We start from the raw sequence: 24,502 nt of genomic DNA, 5'->3' as shown, positions 1-24,502 counted from the left end.
ATGTTTTGTATCAGCCAATTCACATGAAATACATGATATTTTTTAGCTTCTCAATATAATTTGTTTTGGTTCCGATGTAAATTGTCTATCAACAAATATGCTTCCGTTGGTTCCTTTTTCAACTTTGCTATTTGGTGTTTAGTTTAGTTCCGCAACATGATGGTTCTTGTTGATGCTCTTGTACTGGAAGCTCTTCATGTTGAATTTGAATCAGATTCTCCGCTGCTCTAGATAAGCCCCATATCTTGGCCCAAGTAGCGAGAAGATCGAGTATAATGACACTCCAACATGCATTGTAAGGAGCCAAAGTGCTTCCACGTTTTGGATATGGTCTCTGTTTGTAGATTGTGTGGGACGTGTAAACTCTCAAGCTAGTCCTGGTGCACATAGAGAGAGAGAGAGAGAGAGAGAGAGAGAGAGAGAGAGATATAGAGAGAGATCTTGCTCTACCGATGCAGCCATAAAAGTATATGATGAGAGAGAGAGAGAGAGAGAGAGATCTTGCTCTACCGATGCAGCCATAAAAGTATATGATCACTTTTTTGCCTTCTAATATCAAGCTATTAGTAAAATGATCTTAATCTTTTTATAGTATTGAAAGTGTTCATAATTTGGGTGACAAAAAGATTAACATGTTCATTGCATTCAAACTATAAAGCTTGATTGAGAATTGTGCCTGGCTGGTAGAAAGGCGGCTTACGCACCAGCAATGATGAGGTTTCTCATGACCCTAGACATTGACGGATCTGACCATCCCCTACAATAGCATAACAACTGAACAGTTGGAACTACTACCTCTTGACATGTCAGTCATGAAATGAGTTGATGTGACAGATCAATACAGTGACCATGCGACATAATATGCAGGGAAAGCCACAACACTCATACGCCAAGCATAAAAGTTTCATAGCTGATTATCAAAACTCCCTCTTCCATCCGCCCTCTCCCAACGAGAACCAGGCCTCCCGCTCTTGATCCCACCTGTTGCAAATAAACTGACTTCTGCTCTTGGGACCAAATAACTTCTCTAGTTAGGTCAAAAGTTGGAATCCCATCAGCAAGTTTAGCAGAAGGGAACGTCGTGTGCATGCACATGGACATGCTAATCCCTATGCTTATCCTTGATTTGCAGCAGCAGATAAAAGACTTGATTCTAGAGCTTCATTAGCTGTCATAGGCATGGAAGGTATTGTGGTGGACCAGGTCTCTGTCGGCCAGCAGATGGAACATTGACATGATGGGATCATCATCAAGGTATTTTTCCAGGTCCATGGAACTGACTGACAGCAGGTCGGCCAGTTCACTTGTCCTTAAAGGGCCTATAAAAGGTGGTGCTTGGCTCATTGTTAGACATCTAACACCTTTGGGTGCTAGGTCACAGAGTAGATTAGGTAAGATAGGTTTTCCACCTTTTCATGGGCATGCCTAGGATTGCCAAGGACTATGTAACTTTTTGTACGATATGAACATACTGAAAATACAGTTATTTCTCTCTCTTCTCTCCATCTCTTCTTTGCGTCCATAGGGGCAAAGCTCAGAGATGTTTGCTTGAGGATACCCCCCTAGTTACGATACACACCACCTCCTCTGAGTATTGACACCACCGGAGATTATTGCTAGTATCACGTCGTTGCATATCCGGAAGACTAGATGCTCAGAGGCCTTTAAGGGTATTTGTTTATGACACTCAGTGTATTTGCAGTATATGGAGTGACATCGTTTATACTCTTTTGGCCACCTGGGCCCGTATACAGGGACATGGTGTCACGTGCACCCCGCACTTGGGTGGCATGGTGACATGACAGTTCCAGAAATTGCATGTTTTGGTTAGTGATGTGAACTGTGCATTTTGTGATCTCCAGTCCAGGGACAAGTCGCCACTTGCCATCAGGGTAGGCCAGGCTAAGTACATGCAGTAACCGCGCACAGTTGTTAGCCCACTTGGAGTTGATGCATGTAGAATGTTTAGGATGCTTATTATGTAGAATGTTTAGGATGCTTATTAGGCAAGTGCCATGCACCAGACACAGGTAAATGGGCCACAGGCAATCACAGCTGGGCAGCCCATCTGGGACAGATTTGGAGGTGTTTGGACAGGTCTGGAGCAGTCGGGCAGGTCGTACAGCAGGGAAACCAGGCGGACCAGCAGAAGGGGCAGAAAATTTACCTATTTAAAGGCCACACCTCTTCTCAACCAAGGCATCTGATTCTTAGCTTGGAGACAGGTCCAGAGAGCAATAGCAGCAACATCTAGCATGGCATCATCCAAGACATCAGGGCTCTTCTTTAAGGTAGATGGCATTTGTCTCAGATCTGACAAAACAGGGTATTGCAAAGCCCTGCTCAGCAGGCATTGTTCCGCTAAGGACCTGTTTGAACTTTGGAGCATCCTATTTTTTAGTGACTAGTCTAGGTATACATGCTTATTTTCAGCTCGGCAGGGAGGAAGTTATCTCAGGTCAAGGATATTTCAGCTTCATAATAAAGCAAATACAATGAAAGGTGGGGGCCCTTCAGCGGGTATTGGGACCCAATGTTGTCTGGTTTTTACACACCACAGTATGCACAATCCAGCTATGTATGTATAATGCTTCCACATGTGACATTGTATCAGAGCAGAGGAAGCTATGTTGCATGAGAAATGAGTATCAAGGCTTCTGCGTGTGAAATTGTAGAGCAAGGCCATGTTGCACAAGACATTAGTATCAAAATATCAAAGCATCAGGTTCGCCCTAAGGCACATCAAAGCTAGGGTTCGTCCTAAGACATGCTAGAGCCATGGGCCGCCTGGAATACAGTTCATCCCAAGGCAGTTCGGAGCTAAGGTCAGCTCAAAGCAAGGGATCTTTTTTTTTTTTCCGGGAAAAAGATCCTTCTATTAGTTAATGAGAAAACGCCATAAGGCTACAAAGCTCACCTCGCAAGGAGGGATAGAACACAGTGAACTCCTGAGCTCCACCCCCGTGGCTGAAAGCAAGGGATCTTCTTCGGACAGTCAAGAGCAAAGGATATCAGTCAAGCTCAGTAACATTGGGTGCATCAACATTGGTATCAACAGATGTGTGTAGTCCAGTCAGTATCAAGAAGACGAAATTTTGTTGGAGAAGCATCATTGATGCCTTGATGGAGCTCCAGAGGTTGCAGATGAAAGGGATGGTACTTTGGACGCATTTTAACTAGTCTGCAGCAGTTGAGCAGCTTGAAGGTTGGTAACAGGTCATACAGCAGGCTGGCCAGGCTGATAAGCAGAAGGGTGCAGAAAATTGCCCTATTTAAAGGCCCTGCCTCTTCCCAGCCAAGGCATTAGATTTCCAGCCAAGCTGGTTAGTATCACGACACCTTTTCTTCATGAGTGTCAAGCAACAAAGGGGGGACAAGCCACAAGAGAAAAAAAGAGGTCATTACCTATTTCTTGTTTGTTCTTAAAGAACTCAAGTAGCGTTCCGCCGATGTAAGTGCCCGTTAGAGAATCCCCTGCAATAGCATGTAACAGAACTAGAATTGATCTATTTATCTTTGCATCAAGAAGAGTGTACTTGATGTATTGCCAGAGCCTCTCGACCAAGTTTGTTGTATCCACATTTCCATGTGAAAATAGACGCCCAAACTTTGGCCACCTTCTCCGCCACATGCATGTGGTGGCACACCATCCATTCGAGATGTATCGTTGAACATTGATATACGCTGAATATCTCTGCAAGAGCTCTTGGTATCTCTCTTCAAATGCCTCTTCACTTGCCATTTGCATTAGATTTGACAAGGAACTATACACATCATCTCGCTTCTCTTTTGGAACCTACACAGCCAAAATAAAATGAATATACATACCACCTGATAATGATATGCACAATAGAATGGATCTAGCTTTTAAAAGGTGACTTACTTGCGGTAGGAGGTTCTCTACCCATGCCTTCTTAACATGAAACCAGCATAGCAAGACATGGCATGCAATTTGGTGTCGTCTCCCTTCTTCATCTTGTGTCCAGCAATAGGGGTCTACATCAACAATCTTCATAATGGCTTCCAACTCTTGCTGGTTTTTGTCGATGATAATAGCCGTCGGACGAACTCCATGCAACCTTGTGAAGATCATCTTGAAGGTCAACTCCAAGGCTACACTTTCTTGGTTAGTGCCGATGTCATTAGTGCATAGCATGAGCCATATTGGAATACCCATGCCATTTTGGTTGGGCAAAACTGCAGCATACAGGGGCAAACCAAAGACATTTGTCTTGAATGTGCTATCTACTGCCCAAGTGTTGTGTCGTGAGAAACGAAGAGCAATTTGTAGCATCCACTCATCTTGAATGATGAGGACAAAGGGTCGTTTACTTTCATCAGAGGCTTGTGGGTTATAAGGTTGAACATAAAGAACCTACAAAGAAATCATGATGAATAAAGAGGCAAGAATAGGGGAAAGAGCTTCAAACATAAAGAACGTTGGCTGTAAGGTTGAACATAAAGAACCTTGTTCTGTTCTTGCAAACGAAGAGCCTCTCCAAACATCGCAGCCCAATCATTGTTTGTACATCTTCCTACAAGGATAGAGAGGCAGATTAGAAGTATAAAACAACCAAAAGTTACAAGGAGAATTGTTGGTAAAGCAAAGCAAAGTACCTTGTGTGCGCATTTGATATGACATCATTTGCACCTCTTTTGGTATCATGAAGAAGCGAAAGATTACACGATCTAATGGCAAGGCATTCTGTATGTGAAATCTTTCTTTTGATGTAGACATTTTTGCCACATGACGACATGTCCCTACGTCGAACAAGTCATCCATGCAACAAGCAATCACACGTGGGTGCACGAGCAAGTAATAGAGGTCAACACGTGAGCCTGGTATATGTCCCTCGTGAACATCATGAACTAGCATGGTCACCTTCTCTGTGTCATGAGAGTGCTGCAAGACCACCTTAAAGGGACACCCACACCTCTTGGACCTCCGCAATCTTCTCTTGTTAGCACCTCTCCGAGCAATACTTCCTGCCCTATGGCACATGTACTCTTGCACCCACTTGGATGGTCCATGCTTCTTTGTGGATCGAAGTAATACTAGCTTTGTTTGGTGCTTGATCATGATGTTGGTCAACTCTTGATTGACTTGAGACTTAGTTGTGACAATTGTTGATGCTGGAGCTATGGTCTTTTTGCTCGTAGGGGTCTGTTCCCCGACCTCAGTAAGCAGGCAGCCGCAAGCGATAATCCTATCTTTCACATAGTCAAGAGAAATTCCATGCCTCCTCTTGTCGGTGCACCATTCTGCCTTGATTGCATTGATAGTGGCATTCACACCATGATGAACACCATGCTCAAGAGGACGATGGGCTGCCATGACAATACGCTCCCAATCTTCAATGTATGCTATTTTCAATCCTGTTGATTTCGAACATAGGCAAAGGTGAAGCGGGCTGAAACAAAGCTCTTCTCTTATTCTTTTCCACCTCTTCAAATCCAACAAGTCTCTTGCATTGTGTGCTTTTAATGTTGGAAGCGTCACTGTGAGAGCTCCTCTAAGATCTTTCTCCATTAAGGAGAAGCTCTTCTCATCGAAAGAGAAAAAAAAGCTTGATGTATATGTAAATGGATCCAATGCCCCCCATGAATCAAGCCTAGGTGTACTCCATGAACTTGGAAAAACACCCTCATTATCATCTTGGAAGAGGTCACATACATCTGCGTCGTCACTTGATGTAGTGTCACTACTTGTTGTATTATCTAAATACTCATCCAATATGAACTGATTTGTGTCATTGGATGCATTCCAATCAGCCTCATTTGATGCATTCCAATTAGCCTGCCATGGCACCGCGAAGTCACTTGTGTCACTCGTTGGATTCCAATCAACCTGCTACTGAAGTCCAAGTTAGATAGGCAGAGAGAGGTAGGACATGTTCTTAAAACAAGTTTTTGCATCGTTTGCTAATTTTATTATGGCTATGAAAACAATGTAGGGCACTAGGAAGGGCAAACCTTTCTATAACTAATGCCACTTCAAAGGTAATGTCACCCTCCGCTCTACGAATGTCCACAAAGCCAATGACAAGCTATGGGGGGTCTGCTAGTCCTAGAAGTAATCAAACATTGGATGATGAATGAAGCGCTACGGCTAGAAGTATCCCCTACAAGGCTTTGCTCAAGACACAGTGTTGCAATCAATGTATGCATTTTTCCCTCCATGAGCGCTTCTTTCTTATCTGTTCTCGCAAAGATGAGGTGGTCTCTGTTTTAGATGGCTTGATTGACCCATGTTTTCAATATTCATTGAGCATCCATTTAGCTTCAATGCAAAAACCTCTTCAAAGAGAGAGAGAGAAAAGCTGATTTCAAGTGGCAAAATTGTGTGTGTGTGTGTGCGTGCATGCGCGCACGCATGCGTGGTTTAAATCCAGTGTGTGTGTGCATGGTTTAAATCCAAAATCAACCTAAGTAAGGGGCTCTTCACATAGAGAGAGAGAGAGAGAGAGAGAGAGAGAGAGAGAGCCTGTTGATTGGCAAGTGTGAGTTTTTGTGTGTGTGTGTACCTGGTTTAAATCTGGAATCAATCTGAGTGATTCCTGAGAAGAGCTTTCCATAGCCGTGGTGATTTTACAGAACACATGCAACACATGCTCTACGACGTCATCATACAAATTTGAAATTCTGCCCTTTTGCAAGCCACGCTGGAGAAGCCTGCCCTCCACGTCAAGCCAACGTGGCTATTGAGTTTATTTTAAATTTCGATTTGGGGCGCCAGCTCAGCCGAAACCCGAGTTCACCAGTTGCTACCCGAGTTCACTGCATCCGACGGCCCAGATTGAAGCCGCCAGCGTCCCCCCACTTTCCCACCCTCGATCCCAAATCTTTGGCTTCCCCAGTGTCCCGTGCCCTTTAGTGTTGAGGACCTGCTTGGGAGCCACAGATACAATAGGGGGGAAATGCGCCCCTTAAATGAACTCACCCATCCTCACTCAAAACTGAATCATACAATTTTTTGGGGGGGGGTGGCCAGTAGTGCTAGTGCACTGAACCCTATGCCTGATCAAAGAAAGGGCCCTCTCTCCAAAGGTCAAGAAAGGCCTCCGACCTCCGCCACGGATGCTGTCAGAACTTTGTCAAACTGACCCCGCAGGGTATGGATAAGCTCTGCCCAAAAGTCCATGATGGTCTCCGTCGGTGGTATGAGCCTGTCCTCCTCAAAGATCCGGAAGAATCTGGCTTGCTAGACAAACCAAACAACCATACTCCGAATCATCTTCCAACGGAAGCGTCGCTCTTCGCTCCAGGGCTGAGCCGCGGCGTAGTCTGGCACTGGGCCCTGGTTGGTTGTACCCCTCTGTGCAATAATGGCATGACTGGTCGCCTCAGTCTCGTATCCCATGGTAGGGCCTGACTGTGTCAACAACCAAGCTACTGATCCCCAAGTGTAGATCTGACACTCATCTGAGGTTGCCGTCAAGCGGAGAATCCTCAACGAAATCTGGTGAGTCCTCGGGCAATCCCAGAGATAATAACTTTGGGTCTCACTATGATGTCCACACCCCTCCCATACACTCTGCTGGCTGTCTATTGAATGCCAGCCATGTTCCTAGTGCTGTCCCTCTTGTGTGCCACAAGCCAGAGAAATCCGGTGGGGCTGTGAGCTGCTCCATAGCCATCACTAGAAATCAGTCAAGAACTCTCTGGGGTAAGCCCCTGATGCCGTCAATGCTTTGCAGTCGCCAGAGTGCCCCCAAAGTTCAAACCACGCCGTCTGCATGTGGCGCCCGAGTCTAGCTGAATACTGGAAGAACGGAATCCCTGGGCCAGTGGGCTGTCAGGGGCGGCAAAGGGGTCCCTCCACTGCCACTCACCAGGGTCCCACTGCAGTTGAGCAAGGGGGCACCGCTCCCAAGTCCATAGGTTCCATGATGGCTCTCCTGCAACCTCACTCGGGGCCGGGTCAATCTGCCATACTCTGTCGCGCACTCCCACCACTCTGAGCCTCTAGAAGGTGCACTCAGCCACAATGGGGGACTTTGTCTGGGCCTGCTCCAACGTGCCCTCACGACCAGCATCAAAGAAGTGGCAAGTCCGGTCCTCCTCGCACCTGTGGATGAGGAGCTCATGTCGTGTAAAGGCTCCCATCCAGGGTGGAGCCCCGACCTCTATCGACTGTCTCCAATCCTCAAGAATGGCCTCCTCAATGTCACCACCGATAATCAGCTCTGGCTGCCTCTCAATCGCGCAGTGCTCTCTGTCTGAACCTCTTGTGGGAGACTCGGAAACTCAAGTCAGTCTCCAAAGCTCCTCCCTGGGCCAGCTGCTGCTGGCGCCCCCCCCCCCCAAGAGACGTGGGGCCATAAGCCCACCATATGCCCTCGATGAGTCTGAGTCTGCGAATTCCAAACCAAGGGCTAGCGAAGACGCTCCTTTGTACATGAGGGGGAAATCTGAACCAGGGCTGGACTAAGCTACTTCCAAGCTCTCAATAGATTGCAACAGGAGTCCTGGATCGAATCCTCTGTAGCAAGAGCTCCTTCCAGGGCCCAACGCCTGGGAGTAATCCTCGCACAATGAGCTTGCCCAGTAGGGCTCTACTCTGACAAGCCGAATTACTTGCTTGTGTTACCCTGTTGGTGCTGAACACGCACCTTGAAAACTGCTGAAAACACACACGAGAGTACACGAAGAGGGGGGGCTGAAAACGCACGCAAGCGTGTGGCTCGCAGGTTCGCGTGCGAGTGCGCACGAAGGGCTGATGAGGAACGCGCGAGCACGGGGGGCTCTTCTGCGTGAAGAAATCCACACATGTGGCTGAGAATACACGTGCGCATTTCTTCTTTCTTCTGCTTGATTTGATGCGCATGATTAAAACGTGGGCTAAGGCTTTCCTTTTATATTTTGTCATTAAATTTGACCGATTCCCTCAAGTTGTACAGAGTGGTGTTTTTTTTTAATTATTATTTTGCCCGCTTAACCCTAGGGATAAAAGCTAACTTTTAATCATGCTCTACTATGCTTGTCCGGACTCAGAATTGAGATCCAAAACTTGTGTCTAATTGCTCATGTAGCGTAGCTCGCTCGGAGACTCCAGAACGGCATACGACATCTTTTAAAAAATGCTTATGTAGGCACTGTCGGTGACTACGGGTGCGCTTGGGCGCCTGTGTGAGCGTGTCATCGTGCACCGAGAGGTGGTGCACATGACATTCCCTCTTGCTTAAATTGGCGGTAACCGCATGGTGTCCAAGTAGTCCGCCAATAACTGTGGGTACTTCAGGAAGAGATCCCAGTCCAACCAAACCGCCTCATGCGTATCACAGTTCCGGAATTTGGTGGGGAACTGCCTCTCCCGCTTCCCCGAACCATGCTTTCCATTTGTGGAGTAAGATCTACTCTGGTTCAATGACCTCTGCTTCATCTACAATTTCAGGTTGCTGCTCATCGGGAATATCTTGAAGAGGTTGTCCAATGTACGCCTTTAACCAAGAGACATGGGAGACGACGTGCATCGTCCATGAAGGAGGAAGCTTGAGGAATAAGTATCATTGAGGATAGCTTGAACTAAGGGCAAATGGTGCTCCCACCGATTCTACTGATAATTACAGCAAGCCTTCAAGACATCGAAAACTAATTGATTATAAATCTATCTGCCCATCGGTTTGCGGATGGAAGGCGCTCGAAAACTGTAATTGGGTGCCAAAGTTCGCAAAAAGTGCCTTCTAGAATTGCGAGTGAACTTGGCGTCCCGATCTGAAGTGATGGTCTTTGGTAAGCCGGCAAAACGGGAAAGCAAAACTGGATGAATAAGCGAGCAACATCCTCCACTGTACAAGTATGCTTTCATGGAATTAACATCACGAACTTGTTGAAGCGGTCCACTATAGTGAAGCACATTGTGTTCTGGGTAGGATGGGATGCCGAAAGGAGTCCAACAAAGTCCATCAAGATGTCCTGAAACGGATGGGCAATGGTTGAAGAAGCCCTGGTGCTTTCTGATGAGAACTTTTTACTTTCTGACATGTCTGACATTGCTGCACATACTCGTAGACATTCCTCATCATGTGGGGCCAAAAGGAGGACTGTTCACGCTTCTCCGATGTACCATTGATGCCATGGTGTCCCCTAATGAGAGTCATGTGCATGGAGAAGTGTTGCTCTACGTGTTGCAGTGATGCAAAGGTGACCCTTTGAGTAGCCAAGCATCCTGGATGTTGTAATGGCCGGGCTCACGAGCCCATGCTAATCTGTACTGAGTCCCAAACTCGGAAGAGTCATGGTACTCATCCTGCATGCCCTCCAACTATGGTCCTTGAATCTCCAACACATACTGAACCAGCTCGACTTGGCCGGACTTGCGACTAAGAGCATCCGCCATGGGATTGTGCTTCTCGGGAAGGTACTCGATCATGCCGCCAAACTGCTGGAAGATTTGGCTCCATCGAGCTTGTCGATCGCTCCAATTGGTGCTGGGCATCGTTTGCAACCACTTCAAAGCTTGGTGGTCAGTCTTGACCACAAATTCTTGCCCATATGAGAAATGTTTCCAATGTTTCAGGGTGGAGATAACTGCAAAAAGTTCCTTGTCATAAACTGAATAGTTGCACTGAGCACTATTCAATTTCTTGCTGTAATACGCCACTGGTCTACCATCTTGCTGAAGTACGGCTCCAATGGCAATATTGCTGGCATCCGTGAGATGACCTCGAAGGGCGCATTCCCCACAAAGCAATTTTGAGAACTGGTGCCTCGGACGCCAACCGCTTGAGAGCATGAAACGCCTCCAATGCTTCTCCTGGGACTGAGACTTTCTGCTTCTTAGTCTTATAGCCTTTAAGTATATCTGTAAGGGAAGCTGCTGTATTTGAAAAAATTGCCGTATGTCGGTTGTAGGGTTTGACCCACAAAAGATCTGATTTGCTGAGCGTTTTGAGGAACTTCCCAAGCTTGGATGGCCTGGATCTTGTCGTCGGGATCCAACCGAATGCCATCGCTGCTGCTGATGATAAAACTGAGATATGATATCTCTTGGACTCCAAACACGCTCTTCTTGGCGTCGGCATAGAATTGGTTCTCTTCCAAGATTTGGAAGACCCTCTCTACATCCAACAAACACTTGGATGTCATCGAGGAAGATAAAAACACATTTGCCAATGAGGACAGCAAAAGCTTGATGCATCGTCTTATTAAAAGTCCCTGGTGTGCCTGTGAGTCCTGACCACGAACTCGAAATGGCCACACTAAGTCTGGAAACCCTTCTTTGGAATATTTGCTTCAAAAATCCGGACCTGATGGTAGCTGCTCCTCAAATCAATCTTTGTAAAATACTTGGCACCATCTAGTCTCTCCCAGATATACTCTATGCGGGGCATGGGAAACCGGTTCTTAATGGTAAGCTTATTTAATGCCAGATAGTCCACACATAAGCTAGTGGACTTGTCCTTCTTCATGATGAAGAGAACGGGTGCTGCAAAAGGAGATGACGACGGACGGATAAATCTAGCCCGAAGTAAGTCTGCTATTTGAGACTCCAGTTCGCCCTCCAAAGCTTTGGTTAAGCGATAGGGGAACTGACAGGAGGTTCTGCGCCAAGAATCAAGTGGATGTGATGATCCTCCAGTCTTGAAGGTGGAAGCTTCAGAGGAAGGTCATCCTTCAACATGAGATGCCAGTACTTGTCCACTAAGGCCTTCATCTTGGGTTCCATATCTTGCTCTGCTGCTAGCGTCTCCAGAGCTGCTCCAACCGATGAAATGCTGTGAATAGATGCGGTTGACTGCGGGTTGACGCGAACGTATAACAAGGCACACTGAGCGCCTTTATTCAGTGCTCTACGAGCCTGAAGGTGTGAGATAAGGGGAATACCTGGGAGTCGCCAATCACAGGTGATGGATGTGGGGGTGAGGACTCCTTCGGTAAGGAAGAAAGTCGCCATCTTGGTATCTAGGACCGGTGTGTGAAACTCCATCCACGGATTGCCCAATGTAGCATCCAATCAAGGGGGGCAACTAGAAAATCTTTCTTAAATGAGACTTGTTGAATCTGGAATTGGATTTTTTCAGCTTTCTGCGTGATTTGTGTGCAGATGCTGGGTGTGAATCGATGAACATCTACGTGCACTAGAGTCAAAGAACAGTGCAACTCGTTGGCTAACTATGGAGAAATCAAGTCCTCCGAACTGCCGGTGTCAAATAACACCATAAACTGATGGCTTGGGCTAGGCCGTAGGCGCGAAGCAAACTGGATGGTGCTGATGTGTCCTCCTGCTTATCCACAAAGTGCACTCTGGGGGCATGCAAACTGGCGACAGGATGGAAAACTGCACTGGTTGTTGCTGGGGCGGATGGAGTAGGAGCGGGATTTGCTGAGGTTGTGGCTGTCGAGGGCTGCTGAAGTAGAGGCGGTATGTTACGTCCGGTAGGTCTAGCGTTAGGGCTGGGTCGGATTGGGTGTCCGGATGTCCGGGGGCGGGCGCTTGTGTGAAAGCGACCAGTGCAGCCAATGACTTTATAAGAGGCCGGAGGCCTCATTCGACACATGAGACCCACTAGCTTGAGAGCTAGTGCGTAGCCTGGTATGGGACACCTTGGTTTTAATGTTGCGGGCGCTTGCCTATGGACGCTTGGGGGTGTCACTGGATGGTGTGTAATTTTAACCATATAAAAGTGCTCAATTGTAGAGAGAGAAAAATAACAACTTGCTCAGAAAAAATTACTGCACTTTCTAGAGAGAGTGCAGGTTGGGCAGTAGAGAGAGATATACTCCATGTGTGGCTTGCACTCTCTAGAGACAGAGTGGGTTGTAGCCTTCACGTAGAGAGTGTCTGTGTGTAGAAGAAGAGAAAGAAAGACTATGCGCTACTTTCTAGAGAGAGAGAGTAGCACCTATAGAATGCGCATGCACATGGGCAGAATGGCCTTGCGTGAGTAAAGAGAGAGAGAGTAGCACCTATAGAATGCACATGGGCAGAATGGCCTTGCCTGTGTAAAGAGAGAGAGAGAGAGAGAGAGAGAGAGAGAGAGAGAGAGAAAGAAAGAAAGAAAGAAAGATATATTAACGTCTACGAGAGGCCATAGTGAAAAATGAAATGAAATGATATATTAATGTCTCTTAGAGGCCATAGTGGCCTACGAGACCAAAACTGAGAGTACATCTGAAGTTGGTGTCTCATCAAAGAGAACAACTAAATGAGACTAAAAAGTACAATAAATTGATTGTCCTATAGTTATAAGAACAGAACTGTAAGACTCCGAGATGATACTGAGTAGAAAATACTGGAAAATACTGAAAAATGTATATCAGGTAGATCCATGTATGCTGATCAATTGAAGTGTTGCCCTCTCCTTAGATCAATTATCTATGCCATGGGGTTGTCTAGAATGGAGAGGTCGTAGAAGGAAGCGAGGTAGGTGCCTCCGATGCCGAGCAATAATGGCTCTGATCTGGCGATGGTGAGGATGCCGTGGTCGGGATCCTGGTGGGCGTGGCCGATGAGCACGACATAAGATAACTACTCTATCAGTGGGGTGACTCCCTAGGAGCGTGGTCAATGCCCTAATGGCCTAGTGGAGGAGGTATCAGGAGGTGTGTGGGGGACTGGGTTGTTGGTGCTGGTGCCGAAGAAATCTGTCAGTGTCCTCTATCTAGGTACATCATGGCTCGGCCTCCTGTCCGCCAAGAGGGTCTCTCTATGTCTCCTGAGCTCAAGTAGAAACAATCCCAGGCATCTCTCATCCTCAAACTCCATGACCCTGCATAACGGCCCAAAACCCTCTTGGAAGAGGCAGTGATATCTCCCTCGGATCTCATAATAGACTGTACATCGGCAAATGTAGTGTTCCTCTATCTCTACCTCCTGGTAGCATAGCTGACAAATGCGGTCGTCCACAATCTGATGCAAATATCGCCTTGTCTCAATCCGTAGCTAGTGTGATGAGGTCCGGATCTGTCCAATGGCACAACGTATCCCATGTGATAGGTGTACATCCATGTATGCCGGGCAGGTGATAAAATCATTCGGTGAGAGGTGTAGAAAATGGCTCTTGTAATAATGAGCCATTTTCGTGCCCAAGGGCTCAAGGGGGCTAGTCCATGTCCTCTCTATGTCCACTCTGATTATATCTATCCTGATCACGCGGTTTCGCTTTGAGCAAGAGAGATCCAAAAATGGACAATCCAGACTGTACTGAAAGGGTGGTAGTGTCTCTATCCACAAACCATGTAGGTCAAACCATGATCTCATATGAGCGTACCAACAATGAGTATCTCCATCCTCTGCCAACTGCCAACTGTATGGATGAGGTCAATGCCAATCGGGAGTACCTCTGCTGCTGAGGGAGCTCCCATAGGCGCTGTAAAAAGGTAACTGTCTAGAATAGGCCTCGGTTACTACTAGTGGGGCACCTAGCTCAGCCCGAACAATCTTATGTGGTACTGATGATTTGCTCCGAATCATGCGGGCAATCATCATAATCAGTGGTCTTTCCATTTGCCTCCCCATCCCTCATCTGTCCCTCTCTGAGATCTGTGATGTATACTGGGTCCTCAAATTGGAGCTCCATACAAGAGGGTCGCTGTGACAAGCGTATCAAATAGCCACAATTTGGTGCGTGGCTCCTGAAACTATATGTGTGCACATTGCCTCTCAAGTGCCCCCAAGGCTGCATGCCCTCGAGCTAATCTAGCTGGTGCTGCTGCCTCCTTCAGGGAGAAACGCGGTCCTGTGAAAGTATTTTCCAAGTAGACATATGACCTGACGTACTCTACTGGCTGCGTGGAGAGAAAGAGGATCTGAATTTTTCATGTAGCCGCGTGGAGAGAGAGAGAGAGAAATCTAGAAAACTCATGTTGCTGTTGAAAAGAAATCATGATACATTTTTAAAAAAAATTTAAAAAAATGTGTGAAGTTTGGGCATGGCCAAAGTTTTGGCGCATTTTTTTTATAAAAGTGACTTTAAAAAAAAAAACCAGATGTGAAACCTGCATATTGATTAAAACTTTTGCATAATCCAGAGAGCAAAAAAGTGTGCACACAACTTGGATTTTCTCAGGCTAGTAATGGAAAAGAAGTCGCCAATAACTTTGCCCCCGCCAGTGGGATGCCTGTTTGTGAAAGTGGGAGTCATGCCGACTCTCCTCTATAGAACTGAGCTCCTGGGGGGCCTGGCATTACCATGTCTCTATCCAAGGGCGCTCCGAGTGGCGCTCTTCGCTGCAACGAGGCAATGCTCTGTCGCAAACCTCGCTTTGCCTCATGGAGCCGGGCAAGTCGCTCCCGTGCCTCATCACTGAAGGTCGTACTCAGGGTACTCAACCGCTCAGCAGCCGTGCCAGCATACTCTCCCTCTATCCACTGAAGGCTTGCTCAGACCTCCATTCTTCCTGCCATGTCAGGGTCCACTACGAGACTCTAGAATCCGAATAGGCTGGGATGATCTCCGTTTGCCCTTCTCCACATGAAGTATGATAGGCGCATGATCAGAAAGCATAGTGCCTGCCAAAATGCTAATCGAGCCGCCACGGGCCCTAGCCAATCTCCAACATAGAACTTGCGAATCCTAGAAATGTTGGTGCCTCCAACCAGTCTATCAGATCGCGAGAAGGCTAGATTGCCACGCCCACGGCCAAATGCCTCCTACTACCATTCATCCACAATCCTCAGTGTCATACATAGCCTCTCCCAAGCAGCAAGCTCTGTCCCATGAACTGTGACGTGGCTGCCACCAACTCTGTCTTCTGGGTCGTCTATCATGTTAAAATCACCCCCAATGCACCAATGCTCGACAGCTGGCAACTCCTTAGTGAGCCGCGTCCAGAACTCAGCACGACCACTCGCTTGATTAGGTACATACAGATTTAGGACGCCAAGCCTGACATCTCCTACGTGCACAATGATCCATTGAGCCCTCCCTGGGATTCTAACTCCTCTATCCACAATGGCATTTCGTCAGGAGTGTGGTGACTGCACATAATCTGTCCACAATGTTGGATACGACTCTTGCATAAGTGAGCTCCTGAAGCATCAAAATGTCAATATCCCCACCAACTAAACATCTCTGAAGCTCCCGCCTCAAGCGGCCCCAAAAGCGCATGAAATTGGGGCCTCCCATCCTTTGCACATTCCATGAGGCAATCCTCATGACTCTATGGAGAGAAGACTGATACTACAACAGCAACTATCCTGGCAAGCTTAGACGAGGGCTTTGACGGGGAATAATTTGCATCTGGGCGACCTCATATCGAAGCAAGCCGATCATACATAGCCCGCCTGAGCATAAACCAGGCACTGCACGCACTCGTCAATGCAGCCGTCTAGTCAAGATAATCCTCATGGAGATGTACATAGCAAGGGGGCCGATGAGCCGCCGTAAATAAGTGTACAACAATATGGCACTCTCTCGATCCTTGAGCATCGCTCACAATCGAGAATTTGGCGAGAGCCCAAAAAGCATCAAGCACCTCTGAGACATCCCTGTGGCCCAAGTGTTGGGAAAACTCTAGCGATTGCTCTCGCACCAAGGCAAAAGCCGCCTCAGAGGTCCAATCCTGAGAAGTAGAGCCACAGAGCCGGAAGGAGAAAGCGACTGCTGAGTCCATAGCATCGCCCCCCCTCGCTGTGCAAGAAAGAGGACGTGGACCGCTGGAAGCTCAGACTTAAAGTCGCCAAAATACCGCGTGAATCCATAATCAAAATGCTCCCCTCGCAAAAAAGAAATCAAAGCTCGGTGTCGTTGGGGGAGCTGCCGACAACGGGGAGGTGCTGACAACCAGTGAGGGGCGACTGGCCATCGCCTCATCCCTGGAGGAGTGACTCAAGGAAAAAGCAACTGCCTCACATCGGAGAAGAAGCGCCAGCGGGAATGGGGGGGTGGGGGCGGGGGCGGGGGAGAATTAGCCTGGGGGGCTGGGGACATGCGGCTGGGGGAGGGAGGAAGGGGGGGGAGATGAGAAGATGGGGTGGGCGAGGCGGGAGCGGGGGGTGGCTGTGAGGTGGGGGGAGGCTAAGGGGCTGGCTGGCCCTCCTGTCCCCCAACCATAGAGGGCTGGGAAGCCGGCGGGTGCTTGGACATAGCCTCACGGCTAGGTCACGGGCCCTCGTGAAGGACATCAAATCTGTTTCTAGTGGGAACCTACTGCTGAGCTGGAGCGGCAGGCCTCAGAGCTGCTGCCTGTCGTACCTGTACTTGTCCGCCATGCTCCGGCGCAGGTTGCCAACCTTGCTCGGTAGCCTGCGCCAAAGTACCTGCCGTCGAAGTAGTACCTGTTGCTGATGAGGTCCCAGGCGGTGAGGGCCCAGGCGGAGCTGTCGTGTCAACCCCCTGTGATCCCCACTGAGGGCCCCCTGTGACTCCAGGGATGAGGCGATGGCCAGTCGTGTCAACTCCCTGCGAACTCCCACTGAGTGACTCATCCCCACTGAGGGCCCAGGCGGAGCTGTCGTGTCAACCCCCTGTGATCCCCCTGTGACTGCGGCGGATGGGTAGTACGACGCCGGCCCTCAAGCAAGCAAGATGTCCCATCCCGTGATAGATGAAGCAATGGTTGGACTCCACGGTCCACCCGCTGCAAGAGCGAACTCCCACTGAGGGTGGGGAGCATGATCTCCTTCGGTAGGTCGTGTGGATCTGGAACATAGTATAAATTTGAGATTTTCATAAAATTACCATTGGTAACATATACCAAATTTTGAGTTACAATTTGGTAATTTTCTAGATCTTAAAGTTTCCAAAGATCTCTTCATTTCTTTCATACATGCTAGATGTTGTATGAGTTTCAAAAAATTAAAGCTATTTCTATCAGCAGTTATTGAGAGAACTGAGAGAACTTGGAAAAAATAGCAAGATATTATAGTGATTTCTACTTGGTGAACCTCAAGTTATCAATTTGAGCCTTGTTAAGCATGCATCATATAGGCTTATAGAAAAACCCTAATGGTAATTTTTTTTAAAAGGTGAGTTATCATTTGGTAATTTTTTACTAGTGCAAAGTTACCAAATGGTAATCATCAATCTAAATTAGATTATAATTTGTAACTTTTTAGTCGTTTGGTTCCAAGGTGGTTACCAAATTTATACTGTGATCTGGAATGATGACCCGTACCGAAGGAAGGCCTGCAGCCTTCGCTACCACCGAGGCTGCCGTGCGGGGAGACTTGAGGATGGCGTTGAATGCCCGGCCAAGTTGCAGAGGAAGGTGAAGATACTCTCGTCGTCGACGGCCGAGGAAACTGACTCTCACTGGAAAGCCGGTCTCCTCTTCGAGAGTATCGGTGTGACTGGGTCGAATCCATGGCGCCAGGGCCTAAAGTGCACCCAAGCTGCGCAAAGCGTGAGGGGACTTTGATATAGTACTCTGGTCACCATCTGGGGGGTTTCAAGCTCTATCTTGTAGTAACCCCGTCCCAATGTCTAGACATCTACTATCTTGCCTGAATCTGCGAGCAAGCGAACTGGAGAACGTCTCGAATCTCCTCTCTGCCAGGGCGGCTACCAATGACCTTGCAGACCACAGATGTGTCCTGCAACATGTCAATCTCTGCTATGAGGCTCACTTTCTCCTCTGGGGAGAGAGACAGTTGGAGGGCGTCCTCGGCGGGGACGGTCGAGGGGGCTTCTGTGGAGTCTCTCTGTGAAGGAGGTGGGTCTGCCATCCGTGCTTGCTGGCGGGGGTGGAAGAAGGCAGGAGGAAACTTGCCGGAGACACACACACACACACAAACACCTACACACGCCCGAAGGCCTAGACCCAAGAGAACCCACTCAGTCACTCCACTCCTAAACCCTCCACACTAACCCTCCACACTAACCCTCCACTCCTAAACCCACGGAGACAAACAAACACACTAAAGCTCAACTCCTAAAACCTACTCACACAAAAACACAGAAACCCTACACACACTCACCAAACACACACACACACTAACACACTCCCGGCAACTGGGGCAATCCGACACGAAGGGGGGAGGCAGACGCGAGGAGAGGAAAAGCGTGCAGCTGAGAATCAGCATGCAGCCAGGCGCACCGCGATGGCCAGGTGCAGAGGGGTGGCGAGCAGGAGGCGACGCGACAAGGGGGGCTAAGGGGTGGCGAGGAGATGGGTGCAATAGAAGGGGGTTGTCGTGCGGCCCGCAACGAGTGAGCTCGTCACTTCAACTCCTGTAAACTTTGTATTCTCATAAGTGCTAATGAATTTAAATGAACATATTCACAACTTATTGGTGAGTGCATTGAACAATGAAGGAATTACAGGGTAAAATTCAAAGCAGAACTGTAAGCTCAATTATTGTCAAAGAAAAAGTAAATGAGAAAGGAGGGCTGAAATTAGGGTTCTCGGCAAAACGACCAGAAATTATAGCAATAAAGAGAGCTGTTTTTCCATACCATAGGACTCCAAAGCTGCAGTTTCTATGGAATATTCCTTCTCACAAAAGCTTTCGGGTCACATTAGAAAGACACGCTACCAGAGTTACGCTTCTGTGCTATGCCCTCAGCATTCATTGCTAGTGAGTTGTAACACGCGGAAGCTCTGGGTAGTCTTCTTTCAGCCCTAAACACTCTTGAGAATCATCTGATGCAAAAACGCAAGTAGAGAGAGAGTAGAGAGAGAGAGAGAGGTGCTGGAAAATTCAATATATTCTATGGTACAAAAAGGGTACATGTCTGCAGCCCTTGGCTGCCTTCTTAAAAAGGTGATAACACACCAAAAATCAGTCCCAAACTAGGACTCCTGCTGACCCAATCCCTAGAGGATTGAATGAGATAAATGATGAGCACTTGAGCCTTTTTATATGGGTCTTGGACAACGTAGGAGCTGGCCGACTGCTAGTCGGCCAGTTCAGAATTCTTTTAATGCTCCTTTTAGCAAATCCGACCAGATCTACTCCTGGCTCATGATGCGCATGCTGCTGCCCGACTGGACTCCAGTCCACACACTCTAGCGCCTGCAGCAGCCGACTGATGCTTTTACCATCTTATGATGCGTTTCAGCCGCCTGGTTCTGTGAGCATCCTTTTGGTCCTTCTCAAATCCTTGCTCCAAGTCCTGCTCTAGTTTACACTGCCATCAGTGCTCTGTGCTTTATCATCCTGGTTCTACTCTTTATCTGGCTGCCTCTTCTGGATCTAGAGAGGAGAATGTCCATGGCATCTGTGATGCACATGACATCCCCCTCTGCTAAACTTGATGACAGGAATCCAACCTGCTCATGGATGACTGTCGTCATCCCAATCCTGTCCCGAAGTCCCTCTGTCATCATCCATCCTTGGCAACCGTTTTCTCTGAAAAACCCAGCTTGTTCTCCAAACCACTCGGTCTCTGATGAAGATCTATGCATCTGGTCTTCCTCTAGTCCACAATCCATTCCTGCCCTGACTCTGAACACCGTCTTGGTCTTCATTCCTGGAACTGAGTCTGGCACTCTCACATCACTCTTGGAGGATCAACCTCCCTTGGAACCGTTACCTGAGAACCTATCTGGCTCATGGAACTGCCATCCCCATCTGGCACTGTGGAACACCACCAACAAACCTCCTGGGAGTTCTTCTCGATCTGTGTTCCCGCCTTGGGCTTCGAATCCGTGTACTTTCGTGTACCTTGGACCTGTACACCATCATCTGGGACTGAATCAGTGTTTAGCTTTGCTGAGCCTGAAGCTCTGATACCAATGTAACACGCGGAAGCTCTGGGTAGTCTTCTTTCAGCCCTAAACACTCTTGAGAATCATCTGATGCAAAAATGCAGGTAGAGAGAGAGTAGAGAGAGAGAGAGAGAGGTGCTGGAAAATTTAGTATATTCTATGGTACAAAAAGGGTACATGTCTGCATCCCTTGGCTGCCTTCTTAAAAAGGTGATAACACACCAAAAATCAGTCCCAAACTAGGACTCCTACTGACCCAATCCCCAGAGGATTGAATGAGATAAATGATGAGCACTTGAGCCTTTTTATATGGGTCTTGGACAATGTAGGAGCTGGCCGACTGCTGGTCAGCCAGTTTAGAATTCTTTTAATGCTCCTTTTAGCAAATCCGACCAGATCTACTCCTGGCTCATGATGCGCATGCTGCTGCCCGACTGGACTCCAGTCCACACACTCTAGCGCCTGCACAACAGCCGACTGATGCTTTTACCATCTTATGATGCGTTTCAGCCGCCTGGTTCTGTGAGCATCCTTTTGGTCCTTCTCAAATCCTTGCTCCAAGTCCTGCTCTAGTTTACACTGCCATCAGTGCTCTGTGCTTTATCATCCTGGTTCTACTCTTTATCTGGCTGCCTCTTCTGGATCTAGAGAGGAGAATGTCCATGGCATCTGTGATGCACATGACATCCCCCTCTGCTAAACTTGATGACGGGAATCCAACCTACTCATGGATGACTGTCGTCATCCCAATCCTGTCCCGAAGTCCCTCTGTCATCATCCATCCTTGGCAACCGTTTTCTCTGAAAAACCCAGCTTGTTCTCCAAACCACTCGGTCTCTGATGAAGATCTATGCATCTGGTCTTCCTCTAGTCCACAATCCATTCCTGCCCTGACTCTGAACACCGTCTTGGTCTTCATTCCTGGAACTGAGTCTGGCACTCTCACATCACCCTTGGAGGATCAACCTCCCTTGGGACCGTTACCTGAGAACCTATCTGGCTCATGGAACTGCCATCCCCATCTGGCACTATGGAACACCACCAACAAACCTCCTGGGAGTTCTTCCCAATCTGTGTTCCCGCCTTGGGCTTCGAATCCATGTACTTTCGTGTACCTTGGACCTGTACACCATCATCTGGGACTGAATCAGTGTTTAGCTTTGCTGAGCCTGAAGCTCTGATACCAATGTAACACGCGGAAGCTCTGGGTAGTCTTCTTTCAGCCCTAAACACTCTTGAGAATCATCTGATGCAAAAACATAGGTAGAGAGAGAGTAGAGAGAGAGAGAGAGAGAGAGAGGTGCTGGAAAATTCAATATATTCTATGGTACAAAAAGGGTACATGTCTGCAGCCCTTGGGTGCCTTCCTAAAAAGGTGATAACACACCAAAAGTCAGTCCCAAACTAGGACTCCTACTGACCCAATCCCTAGAGGATTGAATGAGATAAATGATGAGCACTTGAGCCTTTTTATATGGGTCTTGGACAATGTAGGAGCTAGCCGATTGCTGGTCGGCCAGTTCAGAATTCTTTTAATGCTCCTTTTAGCAAATCCGACCAGATCTACTCCTGGCTCATGATGCGCATGCTGCTGCCCGACTGGACTCCAGTCCACACACTCTAGCGCCTGCAGAGCCGACTGATGCTTTTACCATCTTATGATGCGTTTCAGTCGCCTGGTTCTGTGAGCATCCTTTTGGTCCTTCTCAAATCCTTGCTCCAAGTCCTGCTCTAGTTTACACTGCCATCAGCGCTCTGTGCTTTATCATCCTGGTTCTACTCTTTATCTGGCTGCCTCTTCTGGATCTAGAGAGGAGAATGTCCATGGCATCTGTGATGCACATGACATGAGTAGTGCTTCATCACAAGTGCAGTGCAGAGTGTGGCTGCCGTTAAGGCTAAGTGAACCGGTGCAGTGCAGAGCCTGGCTGCCATTAAGGCTAAGTGAACCGGTGCAGTGCAGAGCCTGGCTGCCGTTAAGGCTAAGTGAACCGGTGCAGTGCTTGGCGGCGAAAAATTTAACCTCAACTTATGGCTTGCTGGTATTAGTATTAGCACATGCTTGGTTGTATGTGCTGGTGCCTCCATGGATCTATTTTAGCCTCATGAGAGTTGTGTCAAATGCATTCTCATAGTGATAATGATTTGTATTCTCATGGTTATATTTGCTTCGGTGAAAAATTTAACCTCAACTTATGGCTTGCTGGTATTAGTATTAGCACATGCTTGGTTGTATGTGCCGGTGAGTCCATGGATCTACCTTAGCCTTCATGAAAGTTATGTCAAATGCATTCTCATGGTGATAATGATTTGTATTCTCATGGTTGTATTTGGTTGTTTGTATCACGAAAGGGATTCCTCAACAAGATATGGTGTGTATTTTGTGTGTTGACAAGTAGAAATTAGTTGTGCATGCACAGTAGGCAGCACATTCAGAATTTTTGTTTGCTTTTTTGCGAGTGTCATTGCTAAAGTTGCTATAAACAAGCAGTCGAAGCCTCGTTTGATAGGTTCAAACTACCCTAGCATTATCAAACCTGGTGGATTACAAACCTGGAAGAATTAGAATCGTGTCTCGATCGGGAACTTTAACTTCTGAAGCTGTAAGTATTTTTCAGGCTTCTTTGCAAATTTAGTCTTGATGAATCACTGTGGGGAAATGTGTACATGCTACTAAGTTCTGGTGTTGTAGGTTTTCCAAACAACGGCGGTGGGTTTGGGCCAATCAATCTGTGTAGGGATAGGAGGCGTTCCCTTTAACAGCACAAACTTTGTTGACTGCCTCAAGCAATTAAACTGAAGGTATGGAATGACCTACCTTTATTAAGTGTGGATGCATCCGTTGGCTTCAGGCTCTCAGTCTTGCTGCTTGCTATTCATCCACCTCCGAGTATTTTCATGTATTTCACTCACCAAGGATTGGCAACCCTTTTGAATAAATAAAGTAGCAATGGCTAATACATTGGGTAGGAAGAAAATCCTAGTTTGACATTAAAGAATAGCTTAATCCTTGATTATAGAGATAATGAGGTAAATCATATTTAATTTAACAAATTACACTAGAGGGTTATGTTCTCAGAATTAGCTTTGTGTTGGCTTTGTCTTTCTAGTGTGACATTTAGGGTATCTTGCTTAAATTGCTTAAATTCCTTTGGTGGGAAGATGCTACGTGATATGAGGAATATTCTTGTTCACACTCCATTGTATGCATCTCTTTTGCTACACCTCTGTGTATTTAGGTACCGTCAAGAGTTCCTCAACTAACCATGTTTTGGGCTAAATAGCTTCACCTATCTATCAAATATAAGAACCAATTCAAGGTTTTTAAGACCATGTTAAGATGAACTAATTATATTTATGTATAGGATTACAATGATTAGATTGATAAGAGTCAACTCAACAAAATAACAGTGTTATGATAACAACGTAATTAAATTATTTTCATTGAAAAATAAGACTGTAATTTTAGAAGCTATTTTTCACCCACACATTTCATGTGCCCTCCAAATGTGTGTACATGATCATTGGCATGCCCTAGAATACCATGACTCACCATAATAATAATAATCCAATTTTTGACCTTAGTCAAAATGGCCTTTTGAAAGGGACTACTTAATTTGGAGAAGAGGAGGTGTGAATTTGTATCTTTAAACACATGGTCAATAATATCTCCAAATTGACCTACAAATTAAGAAAAAGATGTAAATGATGTTTTATTATGGAGGATTGTGAAGCCTTTACTTGCTTTCAATCTGGAGCATTTGTTAATCCTTCCCTAGTTTCGTAGAGGGAAGCCAATAATTCCATTGTGTTAAAAGAAAGGGTCTTTTCTTAAAGCTTTTATAAAATTATTTATAGCGTTATCCTTGGTGTTAGGATGGTGTAGTACTTTCTTGTCAATTCTTGA

At 47.0% G+C, this 24,502-nt stretch overlaps 1 protein-coding gene across 1 annotated transcript; it reads right to left on the bottom strand.

The window, feature by feature from the left end:
* Positions 1-3,329: 3,329 nt before the first annotated feature.
* Positions 3,330-8,786, bottom strand: LOC147616131 (uncharacterized). Its single transcript, XM_086778760.1, has 5 exons — positions 6,525-8,786; positions 4,618-5,848; positions 4,468-4,535; positions 3,884-4,375; positions 3,330-3,796 (listed from the first exon to the last, which is right to left on the bottom strand). Exons 1-5 carry the CDS (start codon positions 6,573-6,575, stop codon positions 3,356-3,358), a joined length of 2,283 nt encoding a protein of 760 aa, XP_086634886.1. The 5' UTR covers positions 6,576-8,786; the 3' UTR covers positions 3,330-3,355.
* Positions 8,787-24,502: the final 15,716 nt, after the last annotated feature.

This window comes from Cibotium barometz, chromosome 39, assembly GCF_041138505.1.
Source record: "Cibotium barometz isolate CiBa-2024 chromosome 39, ASM4113850v1, whole genome shotgun sequence".
Classification (NCBI taxonomy): Eukaryota; Viridiplantae; Streptophyta; class Polypodiopsida; order Cyatheales; family Cibotiaceae; genus Cibotium; species Cibotium barometz.
This window is presented reverse-complemented; position numbering and strand designations above follow the sequence as displayed.